This window comes from Benincasa hispida, chromosome 12 (assembly GCF_027475165.1).
Source record: "Benincasa hispida cultivar pf3 chromosome 12, pf3_genome.v1.1, whole genome shotgun sequence".
Lineage (NCBI taxonomy): Eukaryota > Viridiplantae > Streptophyta > Magnoliopsida > Cucurbitales > Cucurbitaceae > Benincasa > Benincasa hispida.
The window spans coordinates 59,755,606-59,774,754 of record NC_143489.1 but is presented as its reverse complement, the minus strand read 5'-3'; the positions used below and the strand labels follow the sequence as shown (position 1 = coordinate 59,774,754).

At 34.6% G+C, this 19,149-nt stretch overlaps 2 protein-coding genes across 2 annotated transcripts; one reads left to right on the top strand and one right to left on the bottom strand.

The window, feature by feature from the left end:
* The first annotated feature begins 1,774 nt into the window (after window positions 1–1,774).
* On the top strand, window positions 1,775–8,335 carry LOC150032105 (uncharacterized). Its single transcript, XM_090308393.1, has 8 exons — window positions 1,775–2,035; window positions 3,616–3,789; window positions 4,084–4,171; window positions 4,317–4,591; window positions 4,986–5,185; window positions 5,302–5,401; window positions 7,665–7,793; window positions 8,147–8,335. Exons 1-8 carry the CDS (start codon window positions 1,775–1,777, stop codon window positions 8,333–8,335), a joined length of 1,416 nt encoding a protein of 471 aa, XP_090164519.1.
* Window positions 8,336–15,751: 7,416 nt separating this feature from the next.
* LOC120092497 (small ribosomal subunit protein eS1-like) lies at window positions 15,752–18,894 on the bottom strand. The gene is made up of 7 exons (XM_039050594.2): window positions 18,720–18,894; window positions 18,584–18,631; window positions 18,326–18,431; window positions 17,499–17,636; window positions 17,160–17,345; window positions 16,287–16,487; window positions 15,752–16,064 (listed from the first exon to the last, which is right to left on the bottom strand). Exons 1-7 carry the CDS (start codon window positions 18,728–18,730, stop codon window positions 15,972–15,974), a joined length of 783 nt encoding a protein of 260 aa, XP_038906522.2. The 5' UTR covers window positions 18,731–18,894; the 3' UTR covers window positions 15,752–15,971.
* Window positions 18,895–19,149: the final 255 nt, after the last annotated feature.

Below are 19,149 nucleotides of genomic sequence, written 5' to 3'. Positions count from 1 at the left end.
TAAGGTAAGTAAAAGGTAAGATGTTTTTTTGGCAATTTCCTAAAAATGAGTTTTGCTTTTATGAATGTTGTAATTAAAGTTAAGAAATCTGGAAGATTAAATTTGGAATGATGATATGGATAAATAAGTAGGTAGCTGTATACAAAGAACAAGTAAGCAGCTGACCAAGTGATGTTATGCATTAACGTATTCAACATAGTCAATTCACAACAAAGGCGCTTAGAGTATGTCGCATAGTAGGCATTCATCGCATAGGCCAAGAAGGTGTTTAAGCGCTTATTCGAAAAAACTTGAGGAAGGATTCCCAATTATCAGCCATGTTATAAGGTAATATGGCTAAGGATAGCCAATGCGGTGAAGATGGTTTCGATGCGTCGAACTTAGTTATGATGCAAAGAACTATTAGTATGCGGTGAAGTTAAGTTATGCGCTAAGCTCAAAAGGGAGCTAATTATACTGACCAAGACACCTTTTCTTTTCAGGGAAAGCGCAAATAGGAGAGGTGTACAAACTCCTTAGATAAATAGTTTAAGACAGTGAGTGATAAGTTTTAATTAATGTTTTCTAATGTAAGTTTTATAAATGAATTCCAACACATAGGTAGTTCATATGAAGTCTTATATCATGATTATCTTCAACGCATGCCTTAAAAATGAATGTTGATCGCATGATCCATGTTTTTAAATAATGAAGTTATTTATGAGTTTAACACGTGTTTTACAGTAAGCTTATGCTATGTTGTACCACATGATGAAAATTTATCGAGGAAATTTTATAAACATACTCCATGTTTTGTAAGGCAATGAAATCATGAAGTTAGATCATTTCAAATGCATATTATGTATATGTTCTTAAAAGTTTAAATGTTTGTACCTTGTACAAACCCTACTCCAATGTTGGTACCGAAGGTATGATAAGGTACCCAAATTTCAGTGATGTTAGGGTTCCTTGGCATCGAAGGTAAGGTAAGGTGGTCAAGACCGTATTCAGCTTTGCGTGCACATATGACTATGTTATCGATGTAAATGAGATCGAGCAAAAGAGTTCTCTCTCAACTAAGGTTATTAAGGATTGAGCAAAAAGGACTCTCTCACATGTTCAGGCAGTGGAGTAGTGGAGTACTTTAGAAAGATTCTAATGTGTTTATTTCAGGGTTTTTTTATATGATATATTATATGATTTCAGTTCCATTTCTAAAACCTGATTGTGATTTTATAATTGTTTCCTTGATAAGCAAGTTCACTTTATTTATGAATTTAAGGTATGTTTTATTTAAGATAGTCACTCCCTGGGCTTCTCAGCTCATACTTTTAAAATATTTTCCTCCCCAGGTAACGGTGGACGTCTCGAGGCCTAGTAGTTCTGCCAGTCAGTCACTTCTTAGACCCACAGAGACTGAAAGTTTAGGTGACTCATCATGTTCTATTACTTAGTTTTTATGTCCATATCAGGGGGAAAAGGGTAGAGTTTGTGTTGAATGGATGTTGTATATAAGTTTGGTTTCAGAAACTGTTATGTATGTTGATGATGATATTTCTTATTATCAATGCTTTATACTGTTGCTGAAACTATGTATTAAATTCTAGACAATTATAAACCGCTAGTAAGGTTTAACAAGTGCTAAGGACATAGGTTTTCAGGAGTATGTTGGGTAGTAATTGTCATAAAAGGGTTGGCCATTGCTGACTTTAGGAATAGAATCATGCGTTAGATTAGTAGCATGTGAATAATGTTATGAGCCTAATAATGTATACGTAACGGACTGACTTGGCAGATGGCTAAAAAGGATCGTGACCCTACCGGAGATCCCATGGCTCAAATAGATCCAGAGTTAATTAGAGGACCGATAATACAAGAAGCTACATCAGAGGGAGAGTCTAGTACTTCTCAGGTCAGAACAGATCCTCAGATGGAGGATAGAATCTTTGACAGGGTTGCTTATAGATTGGCAACTAGTGTAGGATCAGTACCTACGGATCCTGAGAAGAAGTATTGCATTAAAAGAATGAAGGCACTAGATGCCACTACTTTTAAGGTACTACTGACTTTGCAGATGCTAAGCGTGGATAATTCAGTTAGAGAAATGTTTTCAAGTAACTGGATACCCTGAGGACTGTAAGGTCAAGTTGGTAGTATTTTTGCTACAAAAAACATGCAGAGTAATGGTGGAAAGTGATTGATTCTAAGAGAAATAGATCAAAAGAAATGGCATGGGATGAGCTTAAAAGAATTTTTTAAGATAATATTATCCTGCTTCATATCGTGAGGCGAAAAGGAACGAGTTCCTAAGACTTGTTCAAGGTAATATGATAGTTCTTGAGTACGAGCAAAAGTACAATGAGTTATCCAGGTATGCTTCTACGATCATAGCTGAAGAGAAAGACAGATGTAGATGTTTTGAGAGTGGTTTGAGGAGAGAGATACGGACTCTCATTACTGCTACAACTAATTGGACTGATTTTTCCCAAATAGTTAAGACTACTATGTGAGTGGAAGAGAGCCTGATAGAGGACATGAAGACAGTGAAGTCTTCAGAGCGGAGAAAAGAAAATTTACTCCAAGAGAGCCTGGCAGGAGAGATTTTAAACCCTGTTTTAGTGGGTTAGTAACCTCTCAAGGTAGTAAAGTAGGCAGTCAACAGAGGAGAGGTAGACAGAGGTCCAACCAGACAGCTGGGGGATCTAAATCAGGACATTCTGGGAGTCAATGTCTAATATAGGTAGAAGATCCCAGTGTACCAAATGTGGCAAATTTCATACAAAACAATGTTATGAGGGACAAAATGTCTGCTATCAGTATGGACAGCCTGACATTTTAGGAGGGAATGTCCCCAATTGTTTCAGGTGTTCAGACTGAGCAGAAGGTAGCATCTCAGATTTTGATATAGCCTAAGGTAGACATAGCAGGTGATAAGGGCACTAGTAGTGCCAAATAGAAGGTGTAGCGGGACAGCCACATCAGTAGGGCAAGGTCTACGCTATGACCTAGCGGGAGGTTGAGGACGCACCAGATGTTGTTACTGGTACGGTCTTTATTCATGATAGACCTGCACATGTTTATTTGATCCAAGAGCGACTCATTCATTTATTTCTAGCATGTTTGCATTGAATATTAATAGGGTGCTAGAAACTATGCCTGCGGAGTTGATTATTTTTATCCTTATTGGTGATTGTGCTGATAGTTAGTAATTATTATAGAAACTGTTTAATTCTTATAGAAGGATAGCATATGGTGATTGATTTGATTCCCTTAGAACTGCTAGAGTTTGATGCTATTCTAGGGATGGATTTCTTGTTTAAATATCACGCATCTATTGATTTTCATAAGAAATAAGTGATATTCAGATTGCTAGGTCAGGCAGAGATAGTGTTTATAGGGGAAAGGAAAATACTTTATACTTGTTTTATTTCAGCAGTAAAGGCCAGGAAGTTGTTGAGTAAAGGTTGTACAGCATACTTGGCCCATGTAACAATTTCCCAACTGAGAAAGATAAGACCAAAGGATGTTCCTATGGTGCAGAAGTTTATTGACGTATTTCCTGAAAAGTTATTACCACCTGATAGAGAAGTAGAGTTTATTATAGACTTGATACCATGAACGACACTCATCTAACAGGTACCGTACAAGATGGCTACAACTGAGCTGAAGGAATTGAAAGCTCAACTATCGAAATTAGTTGATAAAGGTTATATCAGGTCCAGTGTGTCACCTTGTGGAGTGCCAATTTTATTTGTAAAGAAGAAATATGGCACATTTAGATTTTGTATCGATTATAGACAGTTGAATAAGGTAACTATACGAAATAAGTATTTGTTACCTTGTAATGATGACCTGTTTGATTAGTTGAAAAGAGCAATACTATTTTTAAAGATTGATTTGAGATTAGGTTACCATCAGTTGAAGGTTAGGGAGTTAGATATCCCTAAGACAACTTTTTGAACCAAGTATGGGCATTATGAGTTTTTGGTTATGTCATTTAGTCTAACTAATGTCCCAACAGCATTTATGGATTTAATGAACAGGATATTTTATCCATACTTAGATTAGTTTGTGATTGTTTTTATAAATGATATCCTTGTGTAGTCAGGTAACAAAGAAGAACATGTAGAGCATCTGAGGATAGTGTTGCAAACACTACGTGAGAAACAGTTATATGCTAAGTTCAACAAATGTGAATTCTGGCTCGAGTAGGTGGTATCTATAAGACACGTGGTGTCTATAGTAGGTGTCAGTGTTGATTCAGAAGATTGAGGTTGTAGTTCGATGAGAACGACCTACCTCAGTAACAGAGGTATGTAGTTTCCTTGGCCTGGCAGGTTACTACAGGAGGTTTGTAGAGGGTTTCTCGAAGATAGCCCTTCCATTGACCAATTTGACTAGAAAGGATGCCAAAATTGCATGGGCAAATAACTATGAGCGGAGTTTTCAGGATTTGAAGCAAAGATCGATAATTGTGCCGATCTTAACCCTTCTAGTGCCAGGAAAGGAATTTAAAATTTACTGTAACACATTCAGACAGGGATTAAGATGTGTGTTGATGCAAGATGGTAAAGTTGTAGCTTCTGCATCTAGGCAACTGAAGAAACATAAAGTAATTATCCTATGCATGATCTGGAATTAGCAGTTGTTGTGCTAGCACTAAAGAGATGGAGGCATTACTTGTATGGTGAGAAATGCCATATCTTCACAGACCATAAGAGTTTGAAATATATCTTTGATCAGAAGAAATTAAATTTGAAACAGAGACGATGGATGGAGTTGATAAAAGATTACGATTGCACTATTGACTACCACCTAGGTAAGGCTGATGTGGTAGAAGATGCTTTGAGCAGGAAGTCAAGTTGTTCCAGGGATATGTTAAGTTCGTTAAAGGGAAGGTTATTACAGGAGTTCAAATGAGCTAATGCAGCTATAACAATAGGTCATTTGGGAGAGATGATAGCTCATTTCCAGATAAGACCTATATTAGTAAATGATGTCATTAGGGCTCAAATGACAACGATAATCTCAATAAGTTAATTGAAGAAATTAAACAACAGAAGATATCAGATTTTGATTTGAGACAAGATAGAGCTTTGATGAAGGACGACAGGTTATGTATTCCTAACAATGAGCTGTTGAAAAATTTAGTATTAGAAGAGGCACATGATTCCATCTATGCTATGCACCCAGGTAGCACCAAAATGTACAGGACATTGAAGAAGTCTTATCAGTGGTCGGGGATGAAGAAAGACATAGCCAGTTATGTAGACAGATGTTTAATCTGTCAGCATGTTAAGCAAATACGTCGATGATCTGTAGGTTTGTTAAACCCACTTCCAGTACCATAATGGAAATGGGAGCATGTGCCCATAGATTTTCTGTTTGGGTTACTGATGATGAAAATTCGGAGTGCAATTATGTGATGCATGTCTTAAGCTATGCGTTTATACTCATGCTTCGGTGGTCATGCGTTGGAATGAAAGTATGCGTTAATCTCGTATGCAATGACCATGCATTCCTATCACAAGTTTTCTTGCACTCTCGTCAAGTATAACGAGATCGCAAGTTTCTCGAGTGATCCAAGGTCGAACTCAGGGACTTTTAGCTAAATGTCATGAAGTAATGTGTTTGCGGCGAAGAATAAAAGAATATTGAAGGTTATGGCTATGCACTACTCCTACTCCTATCTAACAGATTAAGTAGTGGAAGTATGACGATGAGAGGTAGAGACACGGAAATTGTTAATGCGTAGTAAAATGCATGGGAAAATAGATAAAATGTCGAGAATGTCTTCACCGCAATACTAAGCTTGACCGCAAGGGTAACCCCAGTCAATGCATGTTATGCGATCATGCTATACACACTTGACAGAGACGCATGCGATGTATATGCGATAGTGTCGAGAGGGCTTATTTCTAAGTCTCTGTTCCCGCTCATGTGCTCTCACACATAGGCAAGATGACCGTATACCACCATATCCTACTTAAAGGGATACGTTGTGTAGTAGCAAACGGAGCTTATTCCTAAGTCCCCATTCTTGCTTATGCGATCCAATTTGCTCTCTCGAGTCTCGATTTAGATTTAGGCTACTCTCCAGAGTATGCCTAAATGATGAATGATGCGCTCATAAGACAAGGTAATCACATAAAACATGGTTTACGTAAGATTATTCCTATCTCTAGTGAACACTTGCTTACATTGCTTAATGCGATCAACTACTTACCCTTTCAGACAGTTGGTTGCTGCTGACTCTACTCATAGACAAGCATTGCATCCGCTTATAGACAAGCGTTGCTACAGCTTCACACTAAGCAAATAGGATTTTCTCGCAACATTCGTGCAATGCACACCTCCCGGTGGTTTGCTACATGCTTCATATGTCTATGCCGCATGATTAAGTATGCGATACTCTAACAGTCTTACTTAGTAATACAATAAAAGTAAAGGATGCTAAGTAAATGAAAATGGAGATGGAATCAAAGGAAAATATAGAAATGCATTGATCACAGAATGTATTAATCTCTTAAGCCACAATGTAATACAATACATGGAAAGAAAAGAAATGGAGAGCCAGCTGGAAGCAATGTCTTGCTTCCAGCAGATGTATGTCAAGGCTGCCGGTGGTGCCATGGATGGGCGGTGGAATAGACTTTCTCAAGCTCGAACTCTGGCGAAGGCTCTGGTCATCACTCGGAATGGTTGAGGGGATGAAGAACTCTCAAGACTATCTTCTCACGCTTTGGTATGGATCACAAGGATCCACCCGAAGGTAGAAAACCTTGGATCCTTTGAAATTGTGCTATAAGGCTTCTATTTATAGAGCTTGATCGTCGACATCATTTATAGACCTACTCTGAATCTGACACTCACGGCGCGATGGTCCTTTTCTGAATCTCTGCTACTAACAACGTGATAGGTGAAATGTCAACATCACCTTTTGACACTCCTGAGGTATGCGTTCATGCTTAGTTTTTGAAGTGTCAACGCATTCCACCACCCTTGTGTTCATCCCTTTATTATGGTTATTAATCTGTAGCCGTAATCTCCCTGCGATGACCGCATTCGCTTGGTCGCCGCAACACCCATGCGACAGACGCATGCGGTCACCGTATGCGATCATCTTTGCAATAGCCTCGCTTCCGCGTATGCGATCGATTTCTGCATTTGCTACAAAAATAAACAGTTGAATGCATAATAACACATAAAAGTGGGTTAGGGGGATTCTTAATGCCTATCGACGCAAACTCATTTTCTCATGAATCCTTAGTATAATCACCGCATAATCTACTTAACAGCCCTCATAATTCTAAATAAAAGGCTTATAATAACGCACATTTCTGCCATCATCAGTTACCCAAGAAACCCAACGATTATGACGGTATTTGGGTAATAGTAGACGGGATGACGAAAACGGCAAAGTTTTTGCCCATTAAAGCTACGTTTAATCTTGACCAGCTAGCTAAGTTATATGTTGAACAAGTTGTAAGCCAGTTTGAGGCTTTAGTATCCATTATATCAGTAGAGCTTTAAGGTTTACTTCAAAGTTTTGACCCAGTTTGCAAAAGGTACTTGGTACTAAGTTTCATTTTAATATAGCCTTTCATCCACGGACGGGTAGATAGTCAAAGCGAACAATTCAGACTCTGGAAGATATGCTGAGAGCTTGTGTACTGCAATTTAAGGGTAGTTGGGATACACAATTGTCATTGGCAGAATTTGCTTATAATAACAGTTATCATTCCAGTATCAGTATAGCACCGTATGAGGATTTGTATGGAAGCCCTTGTACAACTCCGGTTTGTTGGAATCAGGTCAGTGAAAGATAGTTAATAGGACATGAGCTAGTTTAGGCAACATCAGAAAATGTTAAGTTGATCAAAAAAATCTAGAGATAGCTCGTGATAAACAGAAGAGCTATGTAGATAAAAGAAGAAGATAATTAAAATTTGAGATAGAAGATCAAGTATTCCTAAAGCTATCACCGTGGAAAGGAATACTCTGATTTGGTAGGAAATGTAAGTTAAGCCCCAGATATATAGGACCCTACATTGAATGTGTAGGGCCAGTAGCTTTACCTACTGAATTGTCCAAGATACATGATGTTTTCCATGTATCTATATTAAGGAAGTATGTACCTAATCCTACTCATATTCTCCAAGAACAGCTAGTGCAATTGAAGGAAATTTTTTCTTATGAAGAGGAACCAGTTAAGATCTTAGACAGAAAAGAGCAGGTGTTAAGAAACGAGACTATTCTATTGGTAAAAGTATTGTGGAGAAATCATGAGGTTGAGGAGGTTACATGGGAAGCTGAAGAGCAGATGAAAAACAAATATCCACGCTTGTTCACATGAAGAGTTCCAGGAAAATTTCGATGACGAAATTTCTTTAAGAGGAAGGTAAATTATAAACCCTTGAATTTGTTTTACTAGTTAATTAAGTTCAAGTTCTCTTAATTAAGTGATTAAAGTGTGTATAATTTGGAAAAAAAATTAAACTAAGTATGTTTAATTAAATGATGTGTCTGAAATGTGAGAGAAGGAAAATTTTCTAACTGTTATGAGTGTTGGGGTTGATGCTCTAAATCTTATGAGTCCTGTAGTTTGTAATTGTAATGTACAAATGTTTTATTTATTTAATAAAATCTTAGGCATTTTATTCGACATTTAGTAGCATTAACCCACAAAACCAATAAACTAACATCCAAGGTTATCTTTTATAGCTTAAACATGTATGTAGAGACATACAGGTGGATCATGTTTAAGTGATAATCTAAATGTTTTGTAATAGATGGATAAGGTTGAATACCTTATCCTAGTGACACTATGAATATGGCCAGCTTTATAGAAGTTACAATTGTTGTAAAGCGCTACAAATGATCTGATCTTAATTATTCATGTAGAGACATGTGAGTGGGGGTGTTCTATACAAAGGGGCTTGTATAAGACCGGACCATGAAATGAATAGTCTCATTATATAACGTTGTTAATAGTAGAGACTCACATTTCACTAGGATGACCATAGGTAACATAATTTGAATCCTGAGTGAGTTGTGAACTCCTACCTATGAAAGTGGTCCTTTGATTTGTATTGGTGAGAGTGGTTAGATCGCCGACTCAATAAGTCTACCATTTTAGGATTCATCTTATTGAGGAGTTGGGAATACAGCTACACAAGACAAAATTCACTCATTCCCTAATGTCGAAGTAAGTAGATAAATTGCTCCCTTAAAGTTTGATTCCGGGGCTTGAACAATGTGTCACCACACCCTCTCTTGGCCCAAGAGGAGTTTGGTCATAGTTGAACTATAACTTATTGTTCATTAGAGGAATCAGTAGTACTTAAGAAGTTAGATGTAACTACAGGGGCAAAACGGCAATTTTGACCCAATTGTACATACGAACAATTTGTGAAGGGTCATCGCACTGTTGACTGGTTATATTCAATGGACATAAAAATATATCTATCGTGCGAAGAGTGCAGCTGTCGGTAGTAACCGACAATTAATGGATGTTGAATAATTTAACTAAAAGAGTTTAATTAATTATTCAAGTACCATTGGAGCTTCAATCTACAAGTCCATAAGGTCTCCTCTGTAGCTCAACAAGAATTATTGAGAATTAATTTTGGATTAATTTTGATTGTTAAAAGTAATTAAGGGAATTAATTATATGTGGTATAATGAATATAATGTATTTGATATTATAATATAAAGTTTATTTTGAGAGGAATTAAATATTTGAATATGATTCAAATAATAATTATATGGATGAGATTCGTATAATAAAATTTAATATGAATTGGATTTATATCAAATATCATGTATCATTGAGAGAAATTAAACATATAAGTTATATTGTATTTGATACAATATAAAAACTATAGGTTATGTATTGTATTTGATATAACATATAGTTTAATATATACTATATGATAAGGTAGTTATCATATATATATATATATATATAATAATAATTTATTAAATTATTTTAATTTTTTGTTTTAAAATTAATTGAGAAGGGAGTTGTAATTTCCTCCCCCTCTTTTCTCTCAATTTGATCGTACTTGTGGGTGGTTTTTTAATATGTGGTCTTCATCTTCTTCACAGAAGATTTACAGAAGGCAACTCAATCTCTCTGTTTTTCTCTCTAGAACTCGTAGAAAAGAAAATTCCCTTCTCAAATTAATTCTCTCCCTCTCCTAAAAAGATTCAAAGCCCACAACTTCTGATATTTTCACCCTACCCTAAGGAGAATACAAAGGACAAATTTGCAGTGGTGGTCATCTTGGATTGTTACTTTCTTGGGAGTTTTTTGAATTGTTCGTGACCGATCGAGGAGGAGTTTTGTGAAGAAATTGTTCTTCAAGGGTATGTAATTTCTAACCTTAATCCTTTCCCTCCTTAGCATGCAGTAAATTATCTGTATATGCATAATTTCATTGTTCTGTAAATTTTATTCTGTGAAAATTGAGAATTGGAAATGATCCCAGTTCCGTAGTGGACCTCACACTTCCTTCAACAAGTATATGTGTCCAGGTTGTGAACATAGTCGACGCATAGAGAGTTAAGAATAACAATAGCAAGCCGAGAAAAATATGTTAAATGTGGAATGTGGATCTCGGGTGAACTAGGAGAAAGTTAACGCTCAGAGGAAGTAAAGGACTCGATGCATTAGAGGTATGAGGTGTCATGCAGCCAATAATGTTGAACTATGTGGCAGAAGATTAGGCGTTGAAGAGAGAAGACTTAAGTAGCTGCAAGGTCATGCGATGAAGTTAAGCAAAGGAATTCAGCTTAATTAACGAGTAAGTAAGCTAGGTGGCAGTCTTGTAGACATCAATGGAAGGATAAGCATGTCAAATTGCATATAATTAAGCAAAATTTTTATGCAAGCCCAAGTATAAATAGGCTTAGCAAAAAAATAGACTACTTTGCCAAATGTTTTCTAACGCCTAAGTGAAGGAGTGTTGCTACCATCTGAAGATTTTTAAAGTTAAAGAATTTTCGACCAGTTAAAGGAAAATTTTGAGGAATTTCTAATCGATTGTGGAAGAAATAATGTTTAAATTCTAAGGTAAGTAATAGTTAAGATTTCTTTTAGTAATTTCCTAAAAAGAAGTTTAGCTTTCATGAATGTTGGAATTAAAGTTAAGAAATCTGGAAGATTAAATTTGGAATGATGTTACGAATGAATAAGCAGGCAGCTACATACAAAGAACAAGCAAGCAGCTAACCCAGTGATGTTATGCATTGACACATACAACATAGTCAGTTCACAACAAAGGCGCTTGGAGTTCGCTGCATAGTATGCATTCATCGCATAGGCCAAAAAGGTGTTTTAGCACTTATTTGAAAAACCTTGAGGAAGGATTCCCAATTATCATCCATGTTATAAGGTAAGATGGCTAAGGATAGCCGATGCGGTGAAGATGGTTTTGATGCATCAAACTTAGTTAGGATGCAAAGAACTATTAGTATGAGATGAAGTTAAGTTATGCGTTAAGCTCAAAAACTATGCTGACCTAGGGACCTTTTCTTTTCAAGGAAAACGCAAATAGGAGAGGCATACAAACCCCTTGGATAAGTAGCTTAAGACAGTAAGTGACAAGTTTTAATAAATATTTTATAATACGAGTTTTATAAATGAATTCTAATGCTTAGGTAGTTCATATGAAGTTTTATATCATGATTATCTTCAACACATGCCTTAAAAATGAATATTGATCATATGATCCATGTTTTTAAATAATGAAGTTATCTATGAGTTCAGCGTGCGTTTTACAGTAAGCCTATGCTATGTGGTACCGCATGATGAAAATTTATCGAGGAGATTTTATAAACATACTCCATGTTTTGCAAGGCACTATGCGATGATATGAAATCATGAAGTTTGATCATTTCAAATGCATATTCTGTATATATTCTTAAGAGTTTAAATGTCTGTGCCTTGTACAAACCCTACTCCAATGTTGGTACCAAAGGTATGGTAAGGTACCTAGATTTCAGTATTATTAGGGTTCCTTGGCATCGAAGGTATGGTAAGGTGGTCAGGACTCTATTCAGCTTTGTGTGCACGTATGACTATGTTACCGACGATGATGAGATCCAGAAAAATGACTCTCTGTCAACTAAGGTTATTAAGGATTAAGCGAGGGCTCTCCCACATGTTCAAGCAGTGGAGTAGTGGAGTATTTCAAAAAGATGCTGATGAGTTTATTTCAGGTTTTTTTGTATGATATATTTCTATGATTTATTATTTCAGTTCCACTCTTAAAACCCTGATTATGATTTTATAATCGTTTCCTTGATAAGCAAGTTCACGGTATTTATGATTTAAAGTATGTTTTATCTAAGATAGTCATTCCTGGACTTCCCAACTCACTCTTTTAAAGTGTTTTCCTCCCCAGGTAGCAGTCGACGTCTTAAGGCCTAGTAGTTCTATCAATCAGTCACTTCTCAGACCCATAGAGACTAGAAGTTTAGGTCGTTCATCATGTTCTATTACTTAGTTTTTATGTCCATGTCAGGGGGGAAATGGTAAAGTCTGTGTGTAGATGTTATATATATGTTTGGTTTCATAAACTGTAATGTATGTTGATGTTGATACTTCTGATTAGCAATAAATTATATGCTTTAGGCTGTTGCAGAAACTATGTGTTAAGTTCTAGACAATTATAAATTATTAATAAGGTTTAACAGGTGCTAAGAATACAAGTTTTTAAGAGTATAATGGGCAGTAATTGTCATAAAAGGATTGACCATTGTTGTCTTCGCATCTCTTCTTGGATTAAGAGGTTAATTTGGGAAGGGGTGTGACAGTCAAAGATTTAGAAATCTCTCAAATTAGTATGAAAAAACACCTCGGACCAATCTTTAAACCCTAATTAAAAAAATGCAATACATACCTTAAGTTTGAATATAGCATAGAACCAATATTGGAAAGTTACACATATGGAGATAAAAGATACTCTTTTTTTTTTTTTTTTCATATAATCTATCATGAACAAGGATAGAATCGACCATAATTTTTTTAAGAAAAAAGAAAAAAAAACTATACACATAATTTGGATAATAGAATACATGAATATCATATCATTAGATAAAGTATAAGTTTTTGTAAATAAAAATAACACAGAATTTTTTGTGTTTAAACCACTCCTAATATTTAAAAACAAAAAATTAAGACCCTATTTGGTAACGATTTAGCTTTTAGTTTTTATTTTTGAAAATTAAGTCTATTTCATCCACATTTCTTACATTAATTTACATCTTTGTTAATACAATTGTTGAATTTTTAACCAAATTCCAAAAACAAAAATAACTTTTTGAAAACTACTTTCTTGATTTTTTTTTAAACCATTGGTGAAATGGTTAATGTTGGCTTTTTGGCCTTTAATCTCAGATTAATTAATTTTAATTAATTAATTCATCAATATTTTGATGATAACAAACTCAATTTTTAATTACTGAAAATCTTAGGGTTTTAATATGTCCATAGCGTAGAGCTCAGAACAACGATTCCAGAACCTCTTGAATCACTCAAATCGGAGCTAAAACGAAAATGATATGACCGAAACAAGTCTATAAAGAAAATACCGTGGTGGATGACGTGGCAAAACCAGACCATTTGCATGTAGACATGTGGAAGCATATCGGTTGAATGGTGGATCATCAAGAGATTAACATATGATAAGACTTTTGATTTTTGAATTGATTTAAAATAAAAAAAAATGAAATTTAAAAGAAATTTAAAAGGAAAATAAATTTAATATTATTTTATGTTTGTGTCTAACGGCTAGTTTTTTACACATTATATGTTTTTTATTTTTGGATTGACTTTAAAGAGAATGGATTTGAAAAGAAAATGAATTAAAAGGAAAATGAATTTAATATTATTTTATGTTTGTGTATAACGGCTAGTTTTTTACACTTGGTATGTTTTTAAATTTTTTTGGATTAATTTTAAAAAGAAAAGGAATTTCAAAAGAAAAGGAATTTAATATTATATTTTGTTTGTATCTAACGACTAGTTTAGTTTTAAATCTCCACCATTGATTTTTCTTTTCCAAATCCAATGGTCCAAATTAATTGTGGTTTCTAAAAAAAATTTCATCTCTATATAAACCATCTTCCTCTCCAAATTTTAAACCAACAAATTTTACATTTCATAATCCTCCAAAACTCAAAAGTTCTATTGTTGCTCTCTCTAAGTTCCCAATTTTTTTTTCTTTTCATCTTATTCTTGAGAGCGTGTTATTGTATTGTGAGGATAAACTTGTTGAATGCTTAAACTTGTAAAACCACTCTAGTGAGAGTTGTATTGTGTTCTTCAAAAATTCCAACATTTGTAACAGTTTAATCCTAAACTATGGAAAGGATCGGGTTTGGTCTTGAACCCGTAAAAGGAGTGGTGGTGTAACGGTTTGATTAAGAGGCGCTTGGGAAGTGGAGTAGGTCGAGTTTGACCAAACCACTATAAAAATTACGATGTCTTCTTCTCTAACTCTTTCCTTTTTATTTTTGCAATTAATTTAAGCAATTTATTGTATGTTTTAGTTTATTCTTATTTATTTACTAAATTTTGATAGAATTAAATTATCACATTTTTGTCATCTTATTTGTTGCATAAATTGAATTTTTTTATTATTTATAAAAAGTGTATTAATTAGTTTAATTGGGTTAATTAAAAAAAGTTTAATTCATTGCCATATCGATCCGACAGTTAATAAACGGGACCTAAGTAACCAAATCCCGACAAAATCTACTTTCACAAATTAATCTACATTAACAAACTTAAAAACTACTTTAAAAAATTTAACTAAATTTGTTGGGAAATATTCACCCTTCTTATTTGAATGGAGCCCTCTAGACAATGTAGTGGCCATAAATCTGAAATTTTCAACTTTGGCCACTTATCCAAATAAGGATCTTCTTTTGGCCATTTTGTACAATTTCTCTAAAGATTTTTATACTAATTTTTATAATTTAATACATACTATACAATTTTTTAAATTATATTTAAACTATAAAATAGAAAGAAAAATGTTAAAAAAAATATAAAAAACAAGAAACGAAAAATAATCGTCATAGGAATTTATAGTAGTGGTTAGAGTTGATCATGAGTGATCGAAGATTATAATTGGAAATAGCCGACAGCAGTCACAACCAATGATTATAATTAGGGATGGCCAGAGTTGGATGATGGCAATGGTCTTGGTGGCTAGCAATATAAAAAAAGTAAGTTCTTATTTTTGTTTTTTTATTTTTCAAGAAACGAGAATAACTAACCAACACATTCCTATTTCAAGTCCTTAAAAAATAAATAACCAATACATTCCTATTTCTAGTCCTTAAAAAATAAAGAACAAGAAAGCAGGAAGACTTTCATATATATTGTTTAAGACAGTTTCCAAGTGTTGCCACGTACCGCCCATCACTCATTTTCTTCAAACCATCTCAAGACTTGCGAGAAGCAATAAAGATGAATGTGGAAAACGGAAAAGGACATCACAACAGTCGATTGAAAATGGATTTTCTGGAACAATAATAGAGATATTCGTTAGATTAGGATGCCACAAGATGCATAGTCAATTGGAATAGAATTGAGATAACAAAGCCACATTAAAATATAAATGATATCAATTTTAGTAAAATTATTCAAAATTAATTCAATTTAACACTTTAAGCACAATTTTCGTATAATCAAAACTAAGATTATTTTAAAATATTTTGGAATGACTCAATAACAAAAGTTTCCTGCTGAATAAAATACCATGAGAACGATTCACATGTATATTCAAATGGTTCCAAGGAATGAAGCTTAATTTGAAGGCAGCAAGTACTTTTCATAGTCAAAATCGCTGATTATCTCTGATTTCTCAACTTGGCGGAAAAACAAGACTACAACTAAAGGGAAAACTAAAAAATTAAAATTAAAATGCGACAGTTCATTCGTAAATATAAGAAAGTTGATTCAAGAATCCATTTTTTCAAGCCCCAACGATTTCGGTAGCCCCCTCGACAGCTTCTTCAGCAGGCCTATCTACCTTCACGCCAACATCTTCCGAATAATCACCATGCACCTACAGATAGTTAAAGAATTCATTGGTTGGACACAATGATCAAAATTATTGGAACCAATTTCATAATCTCAACTGATACCCAAGAACTATAATTTCAATAGGAAAAATGGTGACGAGCAGATTTGATCATGAATCTCCGAATTATCAAAGTTGAAATGGATGGTAAAATTCAGGGAGACAAGTTAGCCACCAAGTTTGATAAGCAGGCAAGAAGTTGTATACCTCCATCAACTTTCCAAGATCAAACTTGGGAGCTTTCAAGATCTTGACTTTCCGAATGAAAACATTCTGTAGAGGGTATATGCTAGATGTAGCCTTCTCAATTTCCTTTCCAATTGATTCAGGAATGAACTTACGGACCAACTCTTTAAGATCACATGATGTTGCTTGGTTGACCATTATCTCCCTCATCTTGCGACGAATCTGTAATAACAAACAAAATTTTAGATTGCCAGGAATATACAAGTCACTAATCTCAATCGGACTCCCATATCCTTCAAAATTAGGTACAATGCACATAAACACAAATAAAGGGCATGGTATTGGATTCGCATAGCCAATTGTTCAAATATAAGATGGTAGTGTAAAATAACATTCAAAAAATGATGCACTGAATGTAATTGAATTAAGAAAACAACTGAACCTAAAGTACCAACCGTATGTGAGGAAACAATATTTCGTTAGACATCATAGTAAAGAAAAAGACAAACCATAGATAAGCTGAATTTGGTTAAGTCTAGTTTATTTAATCAAAAAGTTCCAACAAAGGGCAAAATGCTACAAGCAGACATATAAATTTTGAATCAAGAGGGTATTTGCAAGGCGGCTATTGTCCTTACACTAACAAAAGCATTGATTCGCTCACAACATTGTACAAAAAATGCTCCCATACATGCCATTGTTTAAGACAGTTTTTTATATTAAAGCTACTTTAATTTTTATTTGAAAATCTACTGTTTCAGACAAATAGTTAACCACATGGCTTTTATTTCATCCATCACTTCTATATTCAATAATATCCTTCATAGTAAATTCAACATATTAAATGATTACCAGTAACTTCTATTTGGAAGCAAAAAAGGAACATGCAGTCACCTGTCTAATCTGACTGGATTGTGCATAGCAGGTCCTTTTGACCTGGTTTGGGCGTCTCTTTGTAAACCCAATGCAGAACATCCTCAGAGTGTAATTATCTGTGGTCTTAACATCCACGTGAGCTTCAATCAGTGTGTGCCACTTCCTCACCAATGACCTTAACTTGTCAGTGGTGAAATTCATTCCCTGTTAAACAATGAACGGCAGAAGCTTATGAGTTATAAGAATTCATTATATGGACCATGCTCAAAATGGATAAAGACGGGCATTCTCATAAACTTTTCCATTTGAAACCTTTGATATCTGTTTCCAAATATATGAAAGACCACTCATTCATACCCAGAAATTAGTCAGAACATTCCTGCCTTGAACATCTTCAGCTCTCAATCTAATCTTTCTGTAGGCGTGCTCCTCATCTTCCTGAAGGTCAGCCAGTGATACCTCAAACACTCTATGTTTAAGCCCTTCAGAAGCAATCTGTTGAAATAACAATTATTATTAGTTGCATTTTAAAAAACAAAAACAAGAAGAAACAGTACCAACCCATAAAGATAAATAACTATCATATCAATCTAGAATCAAACTTCAATTGCCCAGGGTACAAAATGTAACTAACTTTCCTTTAAATATAATTCTACAAAGGATTTAAAGGTGGTGTATAGAAAAATAAATTCATCTTCTAATCTACAATCCAACACATCACCAGAAATTTCTAATACAGCACACAACAGTGCACATGTAACGAGCTGGTAGGATGAACACAATCAAATCAATGTCAATTCAATATCAGTGAAGATTTGATATCAAATAGCAGCTAAATAAAACAATTCCGTTTCCGCAATCAAATCAGTCAATCAAGAACATGCTGCGTGGTGAAAATATTAGGCAAACACCTCATCTAGTGCTAATTAACTTTTTCGTCAGTAAATTCTACGTTACTGGATCAATGTTTCTTTCATGTGCCCATATGACAGTGTCAATCGCTTACACACAAAATAACATTAAGACATCTTCGTATAAATGAAAATACAGTGAGCCCTCTAAAACTAGAGTCTTCCACGCGAAGATGGCAAACTATGGCAAAAGTAAATAGAAAAGCAAGGGCATACGCGAACAAAACCAAACAAACTACAAATGAAAGGAAGCGATAACAGAGTATAATTTACCTTGGTACCCTGAGTACGGGTAACGAGAGTCTTCCCGACGTTCTTGACATTGAACACAGAGGGTGCCTTGATATCATACCAGTCCTTCTTTGCAAATGGGTCGACACTAAAGAACCCATACAGGAACGAAACCAAATTAATAAAACCATCGATTGAGCATTATTAACTAAAGTAGAAGAATTGAAAAAAACTAGAACTGGATATTAGACACCCAGATCTGATATAGGAAGATTCGATGGAATGAAACAAAAGACTTACGTCTTCTTCTTGCCACCCTTCTTTCCTTTCGAAATCCTCTTGTTTTTTCTGCAGGTAGAAGAAAAAGAGTTGCATCAGTGAAGAATGTAGAGTGTGAAGGGGAGGTATGCGAGAGATGAAACAGAATCGAAGGTACCCGACAGCCATGTTGGAACAGCTCCAGAGGATTGCGAGAGAGAAACGCCCCCAAAAACCCTAATAACTTTCTTTAAATAGGTCCTTCTTTTTCTTTTTCTTTTTTCTTTTCTTTTTCCTTTTCTTTTTCTTTTTTCTTAATTTAAAACAAATTGTGAATACCCAAGGCGTTAATTAGGTTTTTTCTCCCTCTCTTTTTCTTTTATGTGACAATGAAAGTTAAAATATCGATTTATTTTCGGTTAAAATTCGATAGAAATATTGAATTATTAATTTTATAGGAATATTGACATTGATATTGATGGAAATTTTATAAAATTTTATAAAAAATTGTTCTGATTAGTTAATAAAACTTTGATAATGGCTTAGTTAGACTATAATTAATCATTTTTAAGAATTTTTTATAAATGATGTTATTTTAATATATATTG